Source organism: Coptis chinensis, chromosome 4, assembly GCF_015680905.1.
Source record: "Coptis chinensis isolate HL-2020 chromosome 4, ASM1568090v1, whole genome shotgun sequence".
Lineage (NCBI taxonomy): Eukaryota > Viridiplantae > Streptophyta > Magnoliopsida > Ranunculales > Ranunculaceae > Coptis > Coptis chinensis.
In genome coordinates, this window is record NC_141459.1 from 72,752,126 (window position 1) to 72,768,522 (window position 16,397).

General features: G+C 41.6%; 2 protein-coding genes across 2 annotated transcripts; both read right to left on the reverse strand.

Annotated features, from left to right (window-relative positions):
- Nucleotides 1-1,025: 1,025 nt before the first annotated feature.
- LOC147504710 (uncharacterized) lies at nucleotides 1,026-1,832 on the reverse strand. Its single transcript, XM_086605326.1, has one exon. The coding sequence runs from the start codon at nucleotides 1,830-1,832 to the stop codon at nucleotides 1,026-1,028; it is 807 nt and encodes a 268-aa protein (XP_086461452.1).
- A 1,724-nt stretch (nucleotides 1,833-3,556) lies between these two features.
- LOC147504711 (uncharacterized) lies at nucleotides 3,557-5,188 on the reverse strand. The gene has a single exon (XM_086605327.1). The coding sequence runs from the start codon at nucleotides 5,186-5,188 to the stop codon at nucleotides 3,557-3,559; it is 1,632 nt and encodes a 543-aa protein (XP_086461453.1).
- Between the last annotated feature and the right edge of the window lie 11,209 nt (nucleotides 5,189-16,397).

Consider the following 16,397-nt stretch of genomic DNA (forward strand, 5'->3'; position numbering starts at 1 on the left):
GCTTGAATGAAGCAAATACAATTTTCTTTAATTAAAAGTACTCATAGCACAAGTCACTCATGGAATTTTTTCAGCATCCAGATGTTCTACGGCCGCTTGATGCTCTCCCCTTGGGGTGTCTGCAGCCTGTAAGTTCCGGATGTCCCTGCCTCCACCACGATGTAGGGTCCCTCCCAGTTGGGTCCCAGCTTTCCGTCTGTTGTCTCCTTCTTGGTGGTCGGGGTCACTCTCTGAAGCACCTGATCCCCCACACGGAATTTCCGCGGCTTCACCCGCTTGTTATACTGTCTCTGCAACCTGCGGTGATACTCTTCCAAATGGATGCGTGCAGTGTCTCTCCTCTCCTCTGTGAGGTTCAGTTCTTCGGCCAGAAGTCTTTTGTTAACTCTTGCCTCTACCGCCTTGGTTCTGGTCGTCGGGGCCACCACCTCTATTGGGATCACCGCCTCTACCCCGTAGGCCATTGAGAAGAGAGATTCCCCTGTAGAAGTCCGCAGCGTTGTGCGATATGCCCACAGTACATGATTCAACTCTTCTGCCCAACACTCTTTGCGCTCTTCAAGCTTTTTCTTTAAAGTGTCCATGATCACCTTGTTGGAAGACTCCGCCTGACCGTTCCCTTCCGGATTGTACGGAGCTGAGAAACCTTGTTTCACTCCATAGGCCTGGAGGAAGGCCTTCACTTTTCCCCCTGCGAACTGAGTTCCATTGTCCGCAATAATAGTGTGCGGCAGCCCAAACCGGCATATTATATTTTACCACAAAAACTCTCATCTGTTCCTCCTTGACCTGCTGCAAAGCCACGCCCTCAACCCATTTCGTAAAATAGTTAGTCGCGGCTAGCACAAACCTCCGCTTGCCACTGGCCATGGGTAGGGGTTCGACAATATCCAACGCCCACATAGCGAATGGCCAAGGGTGAAGACCTTGTGCAACTGCTCTGTAGGTGAGTATATCAGCGGCGCAAAGATTTGGCACTTCCGGCATCTCTTGGCATACTCAGTCGCATCTCTTTTCATGTGGGGTCAGAAGTGTCCCTGAGACAGCAACCGATGAGCCGTTGTCCTCCCTGCAGAGTGGCTTCCACAACCTCCTTCGTGAACTTCTCCCAACACCTCTTGCACCTGCTGCGGTCCCAGGCATTTCAGGAGTGGTCCGCTGACATTCTTTCGATACAACTCCCTTTCTGTCAGAATGTACCTTCTTGACTTCTGTTCCATTCTCTTTTTCTCATCCTTGTCCCCGGTATCTGTCCCTGACAAGTAACGCTTGATAGGTTCCATCCACCCCTGGTCTTGCTCGGTGGTTAGGCAGACGTCTTCGTCCTCTGCGGTGCTTGGTATACTTAGCACCCGGATTTGGATAGACCTCCCCTCTGTCCCAGGAAGCACTGCGGCCACGTAAGCCAAAGCGTCGGCATGCCTATTCTCTCCCCTACCTAGATAAGCAAAGCTAATTTTCTCAAACTTTTCTGCCCTTCTCTGCACCACCTCTAGATATTTGGCCATCCGAGGGCACCGTGCTGCAAATCCCCCGTTGACTTGACATACTACCAAATTTGAATCTGAATATACTGTGAGCTCCCGCACACCCAAATCCCTAGTCAGATCCATCCTTGCTATTACTGCCTCGTACTCAGACTCATTGTTCGACGCCGCGAATCCCAGTTTCATTGACAATTCCAGGCGAGTGTTCTCGGGCGTGACCAACACCACCCTAATTCCATTCCCAGTATCCGTGGCCGATCCATCTGCAAATACCCTCCAACCATTTCGCATGTCCCACGGATCCAAGGGGTCGTGATTTTGGTCTGTCTCTTGTTCCATCACCATCTCTTCCCCCAGGTGGGGTCTTCGGTCGGGAAGTCAGCCAGGAATTCTGCTATTGCCTGAGTCTTTTCTGCGGTTCTGGCTTGGTACTCGATCTCATAAGAGCCGAAAGCAAAGACGCCCACTTCAAAGATTCTTCCGATTTCTCGGCCTTGGCGCTTGAGTGGCAAATTAGTCACCACCACCACCGAATGAGCCTCGAAATACGGCTTCAACTTTAGTACTGAGAAGACCAATGCCAGGGCATACTTTTCGATCCTACTGTACCTAGTTTCGGCATCTAGCATGGTTTTGCTTTGGAAGTACACCGGCCTCTCTGCCTTCCCCACTATCCTTATCAGCACCGAACTAATCGCACACTCCGAAACCCCCAAATACAAGTACAACTTTTCTCCTTGTCCTGGCCGCGACAAGATCGGAGCTTGGCCCAAATATCCTTTCAATTCCTGGAACGCCCTTTCACATGCCTCGGTCTACTGAAAGTCGCTCGTCCTCCTTAACAATAGATACAAGGGCCGACACTTGTCCGAAGACTTGGATATGAACCTATTGAGAGCCGCGACTTTGCCAGCAAGCCTCTGAACTTCCTTCACATTCTGCGGTGATGACATCTCTATCAACGCCTTAATCTGGTCCGGGTTGGCTTTTATGCCGTGGTATGTGACTATATACCCCAGGAACTTCTCGGACGTCACCCCAAACGTGCATTTCTCTGGGTTCAACATCAGCTTGTGTCTTCGCAATATGGCGAACGTCTCTTTCAGCCCCTCCAAATGTTCCTCTTCGGTCATACTTTTCTCTATCATGTCATCTATATAAATTTCCATCTTCTTCTGGATTTTATCCTCGAACATCTTCTCTCCCACTCTCTGAAACGTGGCCCCCGCATTCTTCAGACCAAAAGGCATCCGGGTGTAGCAGTACGTCCCCCTTTCCACTATGAATGCTGTCTTTTCTTGGTCAGGGCCATACATCACCACCTAATTGTAGCCCATTGACGTGTCCATAAATGAAAAGAACTTATACTCCGCGGTTCGGTCCACCAGTTCGTCTATCTGCGGCATAGGGTAACAATCCTTTGGGCATTCCTTGTTGACATCTGTAAAATCCACGCACATCCTTACTTTCCCGTTCTTTTTAGGCACGACTACCACATTGGACAATCATTCGGTAAACTTGCATTCGCAGATGATACATGCATTTCTCAACTTTTTGTACCTCCTCCTCACTGATTCCTCGTGGCATACTTTAGCGGCGACACTTCTCGGTTCTGGCTTTGGATCGGGCGCCATCCCGCATGTGCAATCTGGGCATGCAAACTCTGGAGCTAACCCTACCAACTCCTCGATTGACCATGCAAACACATCACTGTTCGCAGCCAGCAAGGCAATCAGTTTATCTCTCCACTCCTCCGCCAAACTGGCTCCAATGTTCACGAACTTCTCCTCCGCTATTCCAATGTTTACAATCTCAACCTCGTCCATTGTCTTGCCCCCGATGGGCGGCCTCTTCCCTTCAGCCGCGATCTGTAATTGCTATGCCGGACCGTCCCCTACCTCCGGCGCTCCCCTTCCAGGTGCGCGTACCAGACCCTTCGCCGCCACATGGTTTAGGTTCTGCGCCGCGACCTGATCGCCCCTTATCTCGTACATTCCTCCATTTGTTGGGAACCGGATCACCTGGTAATACGTAAAGGGAACTGTCCTCATCTCATGAATCCATTTTCTTCACAGGATTGCGTTGTATTGTGAGTTAGTATCCACCACCATGAACTTGGTGAACACGGTCACCGGCCCCGCGGTCACCGGTAGTACTAGCTCCCCCACTGGCACAGTCATGCTGCCGTTGAACCCGAACAAATTAGTCCGCAGAGGCTTCATCTGCTCCTTTTCTATTCCCATCTCTTCTAGTGCACCCTGAAACAGCAAATCCACTGAACTTCCGCAGTCTATCAACACCTTTTTCACCATGTAATTTCCCATTGCTACGGTAACCACCAGGGCATCTTCGTGTGGCGAGCTCACCGACTCCAGATCCTTCTGTGTAAACTCTACCCGGTCACTCCCTCTGCTACTTCCGGGAACTGGCCGCGGACCACTCGCAACTTTGTTTATCTGCTGGAGGCTGGCGGTCCTTCTCACTTTATCCCGGTGAGCGTTCCTCCCCAGTGTTTCTCTGCTGAATATTACATTTATCATGCCCAGGATTCTTGCTGCGGCCGCGACCCTCTCGATCGGCTGAGCTTCTTTGACATGTTCTTTCAACTGTCCTCTCCCAATCATTCTTTCTACCAACCATTGTAAAACAAAGCATTTGTTGGTAGCATGATTCCTGACCTGATGGTATGCACAAAATAGTTTTCCTTCGATCTCCTTTGGCGAGCTCCGTGGCTCTTCGTAGTGCTGCTGTCCCTTGATCAGAGGCAAGATCTCCTCCAGCGACTTGTTCAGCGGTGTCAGATCTATCTCGCGATATGGTTTTCTTTCCTTGTACTCCCGTTGAGCCTGGTCTCTGCCCCTCTCTGCTCTCGGTATCTCCCTCCCGTAATTTCCTCTGTCCCTGGCCGCAGCTCTTTCCTTGCCTCTTCTGTCCTCTGCGGCCACGACATGTATTGACTTGTCAGGCTTTTTGTGCTCCTTACTATTCCTCCGCAGAATGTCCTCATACTTGATGTAACGTTCCACTTTCAAGTATAAAGCATGCAAGGTGGTAATTTCAATCTTGGACACTGATTCATGTACTCGTGTCCCCTGTTTTAATCCGTGCTGGAACGCTATGACTGCGGTGCGTTCATCCAAATTCTCCACCCTCAGCGTTTCTTCCTTGAACCTGCACAGGAAGTCCCTGAGTGTCTCGGTGGACTTCTGTTTGACGTTAAAAAGGTCCGCTACGTCGACCACTCTCTTCTTCTGATGGATGAAGTGATTCACAAAGGCTTGTTCCAACTCCTCGAACCTCTTAATACTTCGCGATGCCAACCGATAATACCAATCAGATGCTCCTCTCTTCAGGCTGGCAGGGAACATCATGCATCGGAGGCCATCGTACTTCGCTTCTTGCCACAATGGCATCTGCTGCCGAAAATGATGCAAATGGTCAGCCGGGTCTCCTTTCCCATCGTACCTTTTAAACCGCGGCTGCGTGAATCTCTTGGGTACCTCTGCATTCCAAACCGAGTCTGCCAGAGGATTCTGGTGCAGGCTATCCACCACCTTTTTGGCTGCGCCGTGTTTTTCCTTCTCCACCGCGCGGTTGGTTTCTCGGTCTCTTTCAATCATTTCTTTCACCATTTCCATGGTAATGCCTCCACCCTGGTTAGCCTCAACCGCCGTACGAGCCCCCTCACTTTGCACCTCCATTTCGCTTCCTGTCGGAGTGATTGTTTCCGCTCCCCCCTGGGTGTCTTCCCTTTATCTCCTCAGCTCATCATTTTCTTCCCTAAGCCTGCCTATCTCCTCTTGAAGTAACCTGGTTGCCTCCGCCACTGAATCTTCGACTTCCTCTTCCCCCACCTCTATGTTTTCCACACTGGCTATCTCGTTCTGTACGACCTCCTCCCTCGTTAGCCTTCCTCTACCTCTTCCTCTCTTAGCTGGAGCCATGCTTTGTAACTTCCCTAATTGTGGACCTACCACTCCCCACAGACGGCGCCAAATGTATGAACACCCTTTACAACCTCTAATCTTCTATGTCCTAATACTCCCCCCCACTCCTCTCTCCCTCTCTTTCTTTCTCTCCTCCTTTCTCTCCCTCCCTACTGTTCCCTTTTATATCGCCATCCCGTCTCTCTCGTCTCTTGATCTTTTTCTCATCCTCTGGTCCACCTCCACACACCTGTCCCTTTAGGGTTCCGCGGCCCGACTTCGGTACTCCCCCTCCCTTTTTCCTTACGTTGCCTCTCTTTTGACTCTGACCACCCTATTCTCCCATGCTCCTGTACGGCCTGACCACTTTTTCAGAGCCGCGACCTCGATCCAGTGTTTCGCGCCTCCCCTTTCTTATATTGCTTCGTGCCAGCGGACATGCCACCTCAGTACTCCAAAAAGGGGTTGATACAGTAGACCAAGCTCCATTTCTTCTTGTCTTCATGGGCGTGGCCTTCTCTGTTTTAGTTTGTATACCAGCAAGGCATGCTCTTTTAATTGGATACCATACTGCAGTTCCATATACTAAGCTCTCATCACTTCATGAAAGTTTTGACAAGAGCCATGAACTCATTGAACCCATGCAGCCAATTCCCAAGGACTTGGATTAAGACTTCCAGACTTGGTGTTGTAGACTGTGTCATGTTGTCTGACTTGGACTTGGTGTTATGCTGTGTGAAATGATGGAGTTGGTGTTGCAGACTTGCAAAAACAAATTGGGGTATACATTGGTAAGGTGTTGGTGGGGATATATATTAAGTCTTTAGAGGTTAGTTCAAGGTTTATTTATTTGCTTGGCTAAAGTGTTGGATTGGTGGTTGTCCTTAAATCGATGTTGACAACTTGCTATCCTAATGTATTTTTATAGTAGCTACCATACAATACTTTGCTTTGGTGTTTTTGCTTTTGTATATGTTTGGACGCAGTGAAAAAACTCCTTTGTATTACTTATTCTCTTTGAATGATAAATGTTGGTAGTACTTATTAAAAAACTAGGATTTTTGCATATGTTGTATATGTATTTGTGATTGGTCTATGTTAATTGGAAATTGTATATATGGTAGATATTATTATTAGTTTTATGGATGAATAGAAGAATTTGGTTAATATATTATGGAGTGAAAGGGTGCAGGTGCTTATAAAAGAAGGTGTTATAAAACTGTAGGTGGCCTGTCAAAAAAAAAGGGACAGGCAGCCCCATTTTGTGTTTTAAAAATAAACAACAAATCATTAGTAACAGATATGAACCGTTACAAATGTTTTAACCAAACCATAATAAACAAAATTAATAAACATTACTAATAAATTGTAACGGTTCTTATGTGTTGCTTAAATTAATTTAAGTAACACTTTCTAACCGTTAGTAAAGTTTCTAATGGATATTAAGCGTTACTAACGTCCGTTACTATTATTTGTCACGTTTTTGTGTCAACGCAAGATAACCGTTATTAATATTTTTTGTAACAGATGTGCTAATAGACTGTTTTGGTGTAGTGTAGGCTAAATTGAGATGAAATCCAACATAATCTATTTTCTCTATTTGAATATAGAGAAAGGTAAATTTGGAAAGAGTGAAACATAAAAAAGTCAAGGTCAGTCCTTATTAATAATTAAAATGTAAAATTAGGTTTTTCTAGTAGTTATACCCATAATATAAAATAATATATCACGAGATCTATCGAGAATATAGAGGACAATATATGATATAATCGAAGATACGCTAGGGGAATTTTCCCATGTTATTAATGTAAAAATAGTGGATATATTGTAATAAACTCATGATAACTTGAAAATAGAGAATATCCACACGATAAAGTGATATACTTTTTTTTGGTAACAACCTAGGTATATTAACTTTCTTGTTGACTCTAGATGAGAAACTCACGTTTTTCAAGACTTTTTCAGATAGATCCAAAAACACTCTTCTTCTTCCATATCCTATTTTCATACTTCATTCTAAAAATTCCTTACTTATTTCAAAGAAGAGAGGAGCAAGATATAAGTGTTAGAAGTTAAATCAAGGAAAAAAATTAATGAAGGTAATTTTGTGGGTTGAAAATGGGAACATAGTAGAAATAATTAAAGATGATAAAGAATTAGGGTGCTCTATGTGTGTGATTTCAACTAGTAAAATAGAAGAAAGGTTGAATTTGGTGCTTTATGGGCATTAAAATGTAAAATCAGGTTTTTCTAGTAGTTATACCCATAATATAAAATAATATATCACTAGATCTATTGAGAATATAGAGAACGATATATGATATAATCAACAATACACAAGGGGCATTTTCTCATGTTATTAATGTAAAAGTAGTGGATATATCGCAATAAACTCATGATAACTTGAAAATAGAGAATATCCACGATATTTTTAATGAAGATAAAGTGATATACTTTTTTGGGTAACAAGCTAGGCATATTAACTTTCTTGTTGACTCTAGATGAGAAACTCATGTTTTCCGAGACTTTTTCATTTAAATCTAAAAAATCTCTTTTTCTTTTTCCATATCCTATTTTCATACTTCATTCTAAAAAATTCCTTACTTATTTCAAAGAAAATAGGAGCAAGATGTAAGTATTAGAAGTTAAATCAAAGAAGAAAAATGAGTGAAGGTGATTTTGCGGGTTGAAAATGGGAACATAATAGAAATAATTAAGGATAATAAAGAATTGGGGTGCTCTATGTGTGTGATTTCAACTTGTAAAATAGAAGAAAGTTTGAATTTGGTTCTTTATGGGCATTAAAATGTAAAATCAGGTTTTTCTAGTAATTATACCCATAATATAAAATAATACTAGTGAGTGCCCGACCTTTAGCACGGAGTGCATAAATTATTATTACTAGCAAGATGCACGTGCAATGCACGCGATGTTAAAAAGAAATTGGCGAAAAGTCTAAACATAATTTTACTTCGCCATTTTTTATTAATTTTCAATTTGGGTTTTTTGGAAGCTAGCAAATTTTGGGAGAAAGCACACAATTTTTTTTGTAGGAGAGTGTGTATGTACGTGTGTTGTGTCTTGAACTCTTAATAATTAGGCCACCTAATTATACGGGAAACCTGATTCTACTAACATGTTGTGACAATATATGAAACTTAAGGATCTCTCGATTAACAGCAGGCTAATTGATTTAGATGAAGTATAGTAAAAAAAAAACAGTTATAGAAAGGCACAAAGCAAGGTACGTACAGATTAAAGTATGGAAGAGATTTACTGATGAGTAGTTGAGTAAATGTGCATACCTGTGGTTGGGCTTGTAGCGCAGAGGCCCCTTGCGGTGTGCTAACTCTTTCCCACCGATGGGGGACTTCAGACTGAGAGTTCACAAATGCGTAATTGTTTTCCATAAGTAATTACCCGTTATGTTGGCTCTCCATGTGATTTTTAATACCAGGAGGGAAACCTTTTACAAATGATGCATCTTTTGTTGGTGCTAGAGAAACCAGTTGAGGTCCAGTACACTGAACTGGAACCCATTAATCATATTTTTGACCTGTCCTTAACCAATGCTAATGAAACCCCACTGCTACTTTCTCCGTCACCTCCAATTCCACTACCACCCCCTGACGAAGTCATGTCCTGAACCGAAAGAGTTTGCAAAAGTGCAGTAGAAGATGTATGGGTTAAAACAACCAAGAGAATTTCATTTTTTAATCTTGCTTCAAAACTAACATGGAAGAACCTAAGATTTGGAATTTGCTTCCAAAAGTTTTAGTGTAGCCACCATGAAAATATTCAAAACTACAACAGATACCAGAGGTTTGAGTGATTAGTAAGAATCCCTTATCCTCTTTTTATCTTTATTGATAGATGTCGCAGATGTTAGTACCTCTTTTGGCCTGCCTATAAATAAGTGGATAGCTCTTACAGTTGTCACCCCAAACCATATGGAAATCAATGCAGAATTGCACTTTAAAAGGAAAAGTTTTTGGGATGGCGGATAGCCGTGACCAGTTTCAACTTGCCTTCATACGCACACACCTTAACCTACCCCCAATAAATATTAACTTGCAACTGTGTTTGTTTACAACCAAAAGACGATATCAAACCACCATTCTGTACGTGTCAGAGTTGAGTGTGTTGAAACACAGATAGTTCAAGAGATTTCTGTGTTCAACATTGTTTATTCTGGACATTTGAACACACCATGGAGAACTCTTTGGCTTTTGTTGCTTCCATGGTAATTAGTGTAGTTATAGTGTTGGGCATTTTTTATCCTCAAGCAGAGGCGCATGCATTTTTTGTATTTGGCGATTCACTTGTGGATAGTGGCAACAACAACTATCTGTTAACAAGTGCTCGTGCTGACGCTTATCCATATGGAATCGACTATCCCACTCATCGTGCAACTGGCCGTTTCTCCAATGGACTTAACATCCCTGATATTATCAGTAAAATATCTCTCATTTTTCATGTGCTGCATTTTATATTTTGAGATTCTTTTGATTGGAGTACATTTATAGTTTGTGTCTATACTCTATAGTACGCAGACTGTAAAGTTAATGGAAGTACTGCTCCATATTTGAGCAAAGGCCAAGTACTTTAGTAATTTTTTGGTTTCCAATTCCCTTTTTAGTAGAATTTATTTGAAAGTGCTTTATTACTTAAATTTAGAACTATGTTATATATACTAACACATGCCATAATTATATATGTAAATCGTAGGCAGATCAATTGGTGAAGAACCTACTATGTCATACTTAAGCCCATAGCTAACCGGATCGGAGACTACCGGTTGGTCCTAACTTTGCCTCTGGCTGGGATTGGAGTCCTCAACGACTTTGGAATCCAATTTGTAAGAAGCCTCACATTTCAAATTCTAATACCCACACCACCGAACCTTATCTAATAATACTAATCCGAAATGGAACTGTACTTAGTGTATTTACATTATAAATTAAACTTGCTCACTTAGCCAAAAACCTATCTAATAAATACGTCAGAATGGATGACACACTATTATGCAGGTAAACATAATCGAGATTGGCCGACAAATTAAGTATTTCCATGTATCGACAAAGAGTGGGTGCACTCATTGGCACCGTTTCGTGCCAAAAGACCGGTGAACGAAGCACTTGTTCTCTTCAATTGTGGTGGAAATGACTTTGTTAACAACTACTATTTAGTCCCATTCTCTGTAAGATCTCGCCAATTTGCGGTCCCAGACACTTCGCTATGTGATCTCCTAATATAAAGCATGAAAGAAAGAAGAGTTAACAACACAAATAAAAGAAAAGATTGTTGCATTTCCAAAAAATGAAGACGACAACGCCAAGTATAAATTTTGCATTTAAACCGATATTGGGAGCAAATCCACCTTCATCACCAACATTGGTTGCATCCTGACCATACTTCTTTTTTATGACACTCTGTGGATAAATTGTAATATAATCATTAAAACCAAGAAAACATCTTTACATACACTTAGGCATAAATCTGAAAGAAAAAAATATTATAAGACAAACTTAGGTAAAAAAAAGATAAGAGCAAAGATTCATACATTGATTATTTTGACTTTTGTGAAATATTGGTCATATGGGCATTTTATGGATAGACAAACTTTGGCAAACACTTGGCTTGCTTCCTTTGAGAACAGGCACACCTTTGATAGACATTCCTATGAGAATTCTCAGACGGTATTCAAGATATCTTGGCTAAAATATTCCTACCCAAACAAACTCTCATAATTACTTTCTTCTTTGACATCAGATTACGTGGTTAGCCCGATGTCCCGGTGCATCTCGGTCTACATGGCTTCCCCTTTTGTGCATTCTGTAGGTGATCCCCTTGCTAGTATCTCGGTCCAAAATTCAAGTTATGCGTGTCCATGGAGCCTTGGCTTTATGAATGGCTTGATATCTAATGATATTCCTATTGGAAACTAAATTACCTATACAGGTTGAATCCAAACCCAAGACGACATGTATAACTCGACAATGTTTTTAAGAGGAAGTTCATGAAAAACAATAAGAGCGGGGGCATATAGTTGAGCTGTTATAGTGTCGACGTAAATGCAAAGTAAAAAGGAAATCACCTTCTGTTCGATGGAGTCACCATGATGTGGAAATAACAACGACACGCGGTGATTGATCCACCACCCTTAGCCGAAGTCTTGTATGCTTGTAAGTAGAATGGTTTTAGACAGGGGCATGGCTTGATTGGGTGTTATGGTCCTTCTTCACTAAACTATTTTGCCCACCCTTCTTCCTCTTGCTCCCCTACCTCGGCCTCTCCCATTGTCATTACCTTGCGATTGGTGGGTACATATTTATTTCGACGGCGTGTCACATTTAGATTGAATTGTTGATCTTTGCTACCACACATGGGTCTTGTTGTTGTTGTATTGTACACATTTAAATTAACACCCAAGCCGGAGCGGCAGCGGCGACTCCAGCGATAAATATCGCCAACAGCAGGCGAGAACACCAACAACAGCAGCATTACACACCACCACCACACTACCAAATCCACACACCACCACCACCACACACTACACACCACCACCACCACACACAGCTGATCACCACCGGTTGACACACACACCACCACCACCACTACCGGTCCACACACCACCACCACACACACAAGCGGTCACCACCGGTTGACACACACACCACCACACACACGCGATCGTCACCACACACACAAAGCCATCACCACCACACACACACACCACCACCACCACCACCACACACTGGCAGTCACCAAAGACCACCACACACACACACAACACCACCACCACCCACATCCACACACACACACACACACACACACTACACGTCTACACACACGCACCATTCACCACATACACACACCCAATCCACACAACACCCACAAAGAGTCCACACCACACTCCCATAATCATGCAAAATGCAGAACCACATGCACGATACAACCATACACAATCACACTACCATAAACAAACCTATGATAAGAAAGAAAAAGGATCCCGTGGATTTGAACCACCATCACAGGGATGCATGAAGATGGCACTCCAACTCCCAAGAGCTCTCCCATTTGAGCTAAAGATCCATTATGTATTTTCTAAGTTAAGTACAAAAACACACAGACTAACCCAACAATTGTTATTAGATAAATCCATAACTGCATCTCACAACACGGTATGTCTGCCTCCCACCATTATGTTCACAAATCACACCCCTCTTCTTCTTTAAACCACGAGACGACCATTTAAGTTATTTACACCAAAGTAGTACCAAACCATACAATTTCTATGATCAAATTTAGCGACAAATAAACTCAACGAATGTGAATCAAATAAAATCGAAGAAAAACATAATAAAAGAAAGGTCTGGGAAGTCAAAGCAATATACTGAGAACAATTACCAGCATATGTTCTGGATACGCCCATATATGTCTCTACAATTTTTTTACACAATTGATCGAGGAAAGCCCTGTCAGGAGATATGATGACCATTGTAACTTGAATTTTGTGGACTTAAGTGGGGCGGGTGGGTGTTCTTTTGGTTCTTGAAGCGGTGAAGAGAGGAATAAGCTTCATCATGCATTTCGATCGAATCCATCTTGTTTCTTCGGATAAAGGAAATTCAACTTTGGTAAATAATAAACACCTTGATAATTTACAATTGGAGTTTTGAAAATTTAACTACAAAGAATGTTATACGATTGGTCATTTTAATGAGTTCTTGTTTATGGCCAAAGTATGAGCAAAGTAGGCTAAAGCCTTATGGACAAAATATGAGCAAAAGCAGTTCTAAAGTCATGCTAACTTACTTGGGAGGGTCATAATAGTTTGAACTATCAATATTTGTTGGGGTATTAAAGAAAAAAAAAAAAAAAGTTGAAAAACAGAATATTCTTACAACTCTAAAAATTAAGTAAGACACTTGAGGGCACATACAACACCACATAAAACACAGCTTACTATAAGGAAAGAAGGGAGAAACTAAAGACCATTTTACCTATGTGCCATTCTAGAGAAAAGAGGAAAAAACGAAAAAAAAATCTCTTTGAGTAGATCATAATGACTCCCTCAACCGACATGCGGCACATTATCATGAGGGCATAGGTTGATCTCGGTTTAGAAAATGTATGCCATGCGACTCTAGCCAGTTCCATTATGAAAAAAAAAAAAAACTGCTTTCGAGCATGACGACAACACAATTGATTAAGTCTTAGTTTGAAATACATGTAAGCACACTATAATTCGTGGACTGATCATCATCAGCGGCAAGAACTCCTCATTCAGAAACTTCTGCGGCAACCAAAAGCTTCATCGAAAGTCTTGAAATCTTTTTCATGTGTAGTTGTTGTTGAGACTGAAATGGGTCAGAGTGAACGAAGTAGATTGAGTGTATCTGTTTAGATACTGCTTTCTCTACCAATGTGTCCTAAGAAGAAGTCATTTTCTGAGACAAACAAAACTAAACCGATTACAGAAACTGATCTGAGAAACCAATTTAGAGCACCCCCAATAATTTAAACAACAAAAACTAAAAAAAAAACTAAAAACCAACATAAATACACAAACCTATTGTAACAGTAAGAAGGATCTACATATCTCTAGAAACACACTCACAGTGGGTGGGGTATTGTAACGATATGTGTAGGCGAGGACTCATATTTCTCTGTTTCGTAAAAAACCAAAAGCAACTTTACAAAAATAAATTATGAGCAAAGAAACTTTTACCAACAGCCTAGAGAAAAAAAACTTCATAACTCAACAATTATGCATTGTTACATATATTTTTTTCACAACTTGGTGTTATACCTGCACTTGAGATTCCTCAGAGTGGCTGAAAGACTTCAAGCCAACAGCTACAGCAAGCCAAGCAGATGCAATAGTAGTGTTTCAATCTCATCTTTATTAGTGATTTTTTTATGTGACTTGAGATGGAAACAATGGACAGCATTCAGTTATGCAACATGATTGTACTTTAATAACAAGAAGCAAAAAAGTTGAATTAAGAAAGTACACCATGTCTCCAAAGCATTGAGTTTTTATAACTGCAGTATGGGAGTTCAATACATAGGCCTGAGAGAGAAATCTTGCAGCTATCTCACCTGCTTGTTAGCTAGTATCAACAGAGGTGCCCCTAATAGATCCTGGTGCCGAAGTATTTTTTCTGCACAAACCATTCATATATGAAACACAATATTCATCCAAACTTAACTTTCGACGAAGAATATAATGCATATTAGGCTAAAGGCTAAACAGCAAGAAATCGGGCGGAGAACATCACTAACCCAATGCAGATTTGAATCTTCGCGAGACGGACAAGCAAAGATCGATCACATAAATTACAAAGATGTGCCTCATCATAATATTTTTCCCAAATTGTGCGCAGACCAACCTTTCAATGCAAATTTATGCATCACAATGATGTAAGTCCGTGACCTACAAACTTGCGGGGAGGAGCTTATGTCGCTTACACGCCACCTAAATCCCAAAACTCAAGTTGGGCTAGATCGGTCTCGTTAAGAGCCATTTCAAGATCGATCCAAAATGGCGAGAATTACTTGGATCGAGCTCGGCTAAAAGAAAGTATGTCCGTTCCCAGCTCTCCAAGGAAAAAGGTAAACTAACCGCCACTTATTCTCTTATACCTAGCTCAAGTGGAAGCAAGCAAAGCAATGCCGGCTCTGCGATCAAAGAGGTGCTTTTTCTCTATCTTATCTCTTGTTTTTTCACTTAATCTTTCAAATTATGTAAAATAGAAACGCCGATCAAATCGACAACTTAAAAATGAATATTTGGTATTATCGATAAATGTACTATCTCGATTGCGGAAGAAACCCAACCGGAGGAACAGAGTGTCAAGGATATCCGGTTTGTGTTTGGAAACAAAAAGCCTACCTACCCATGAAGAAATGAGGGGAAGTTGGAAGAACTTCGGTATTAATGATAGTTAAGTGGGTATTAATGGTAATTGAAGTGGGTATTAATGGTAGTTAAGGGCAAAACCGCGCATACATGTCAATATAGAGGCGTGGATTTGGTTTTTGCCCTTAATTTACATAAAACTCCTTTGTCTGTGTGTTGTAATTGAAGGGTATAAATGGAAATACAAAATTAAATGACGAAATAGTCCTTTTTAAAGACATTGAATAATATTTTTTTGTATTAAATTAGGGGTATTAGGTGGTAGAAAAAAGGCTGGTCTAATTTAAAATGCCAGGTTAATTATGGTGTATTTTACTAATAGAGATTAGGTGTATTAATATCCCCGAAATACTAATTGTAGTTTTTGTTAGGATATCCTAATAGGTGTCTTAAATTATACGTGTTTCTATGCCACCCCCAAACAAAAACATGCTTTGTCTTCAAAGTATAGAAATAAGAAGGATAGGAAATATCATGGAAACGCGTGAAAATTTAAGAGCACCTGCAAAACAAATTCAAAACATACTAATATAGGTGAAGAAAAATAGACGTAACTCTATATAAGTTCCACCTGTTATGGGAATAGCAAAAATTAAATTGCTTGGGACAGAAGTGGACACTAACAGAAAGTAAAACTTATCTCATATCCAACATTTAAGTGTTGTCCTCTTCTTCTATAAAAAAGTGAGGTTCTTTTGCATCCTGCCAAGCCATGATAATTTGCCAGGCCTCACATTATTTATCATCAACCCGTGCTAACCTGTTAAGCGTCACTCGGTCTGATGGGGTGTAAGGGGCAACCCGATGAGGTTGTAGCCTCCACCCCAGCAAAGTCATAGCACAAAAAGAGTGTACAATGCAATTGGTGGGTTGCATAATGTCAACCCCAACTCAATCCGTGTAGCGGGTACAGAAATCAAGAAAGAAACATAACATGATACAGCAAACCAAGACAGGCATAAGAAAGTACTTATACTTCATACTATGGGCTCGCGCTAAACTGGACACTAAGTGTCACACCCTAAATTTTGACAAAATTCGGAAAAACAATATTTG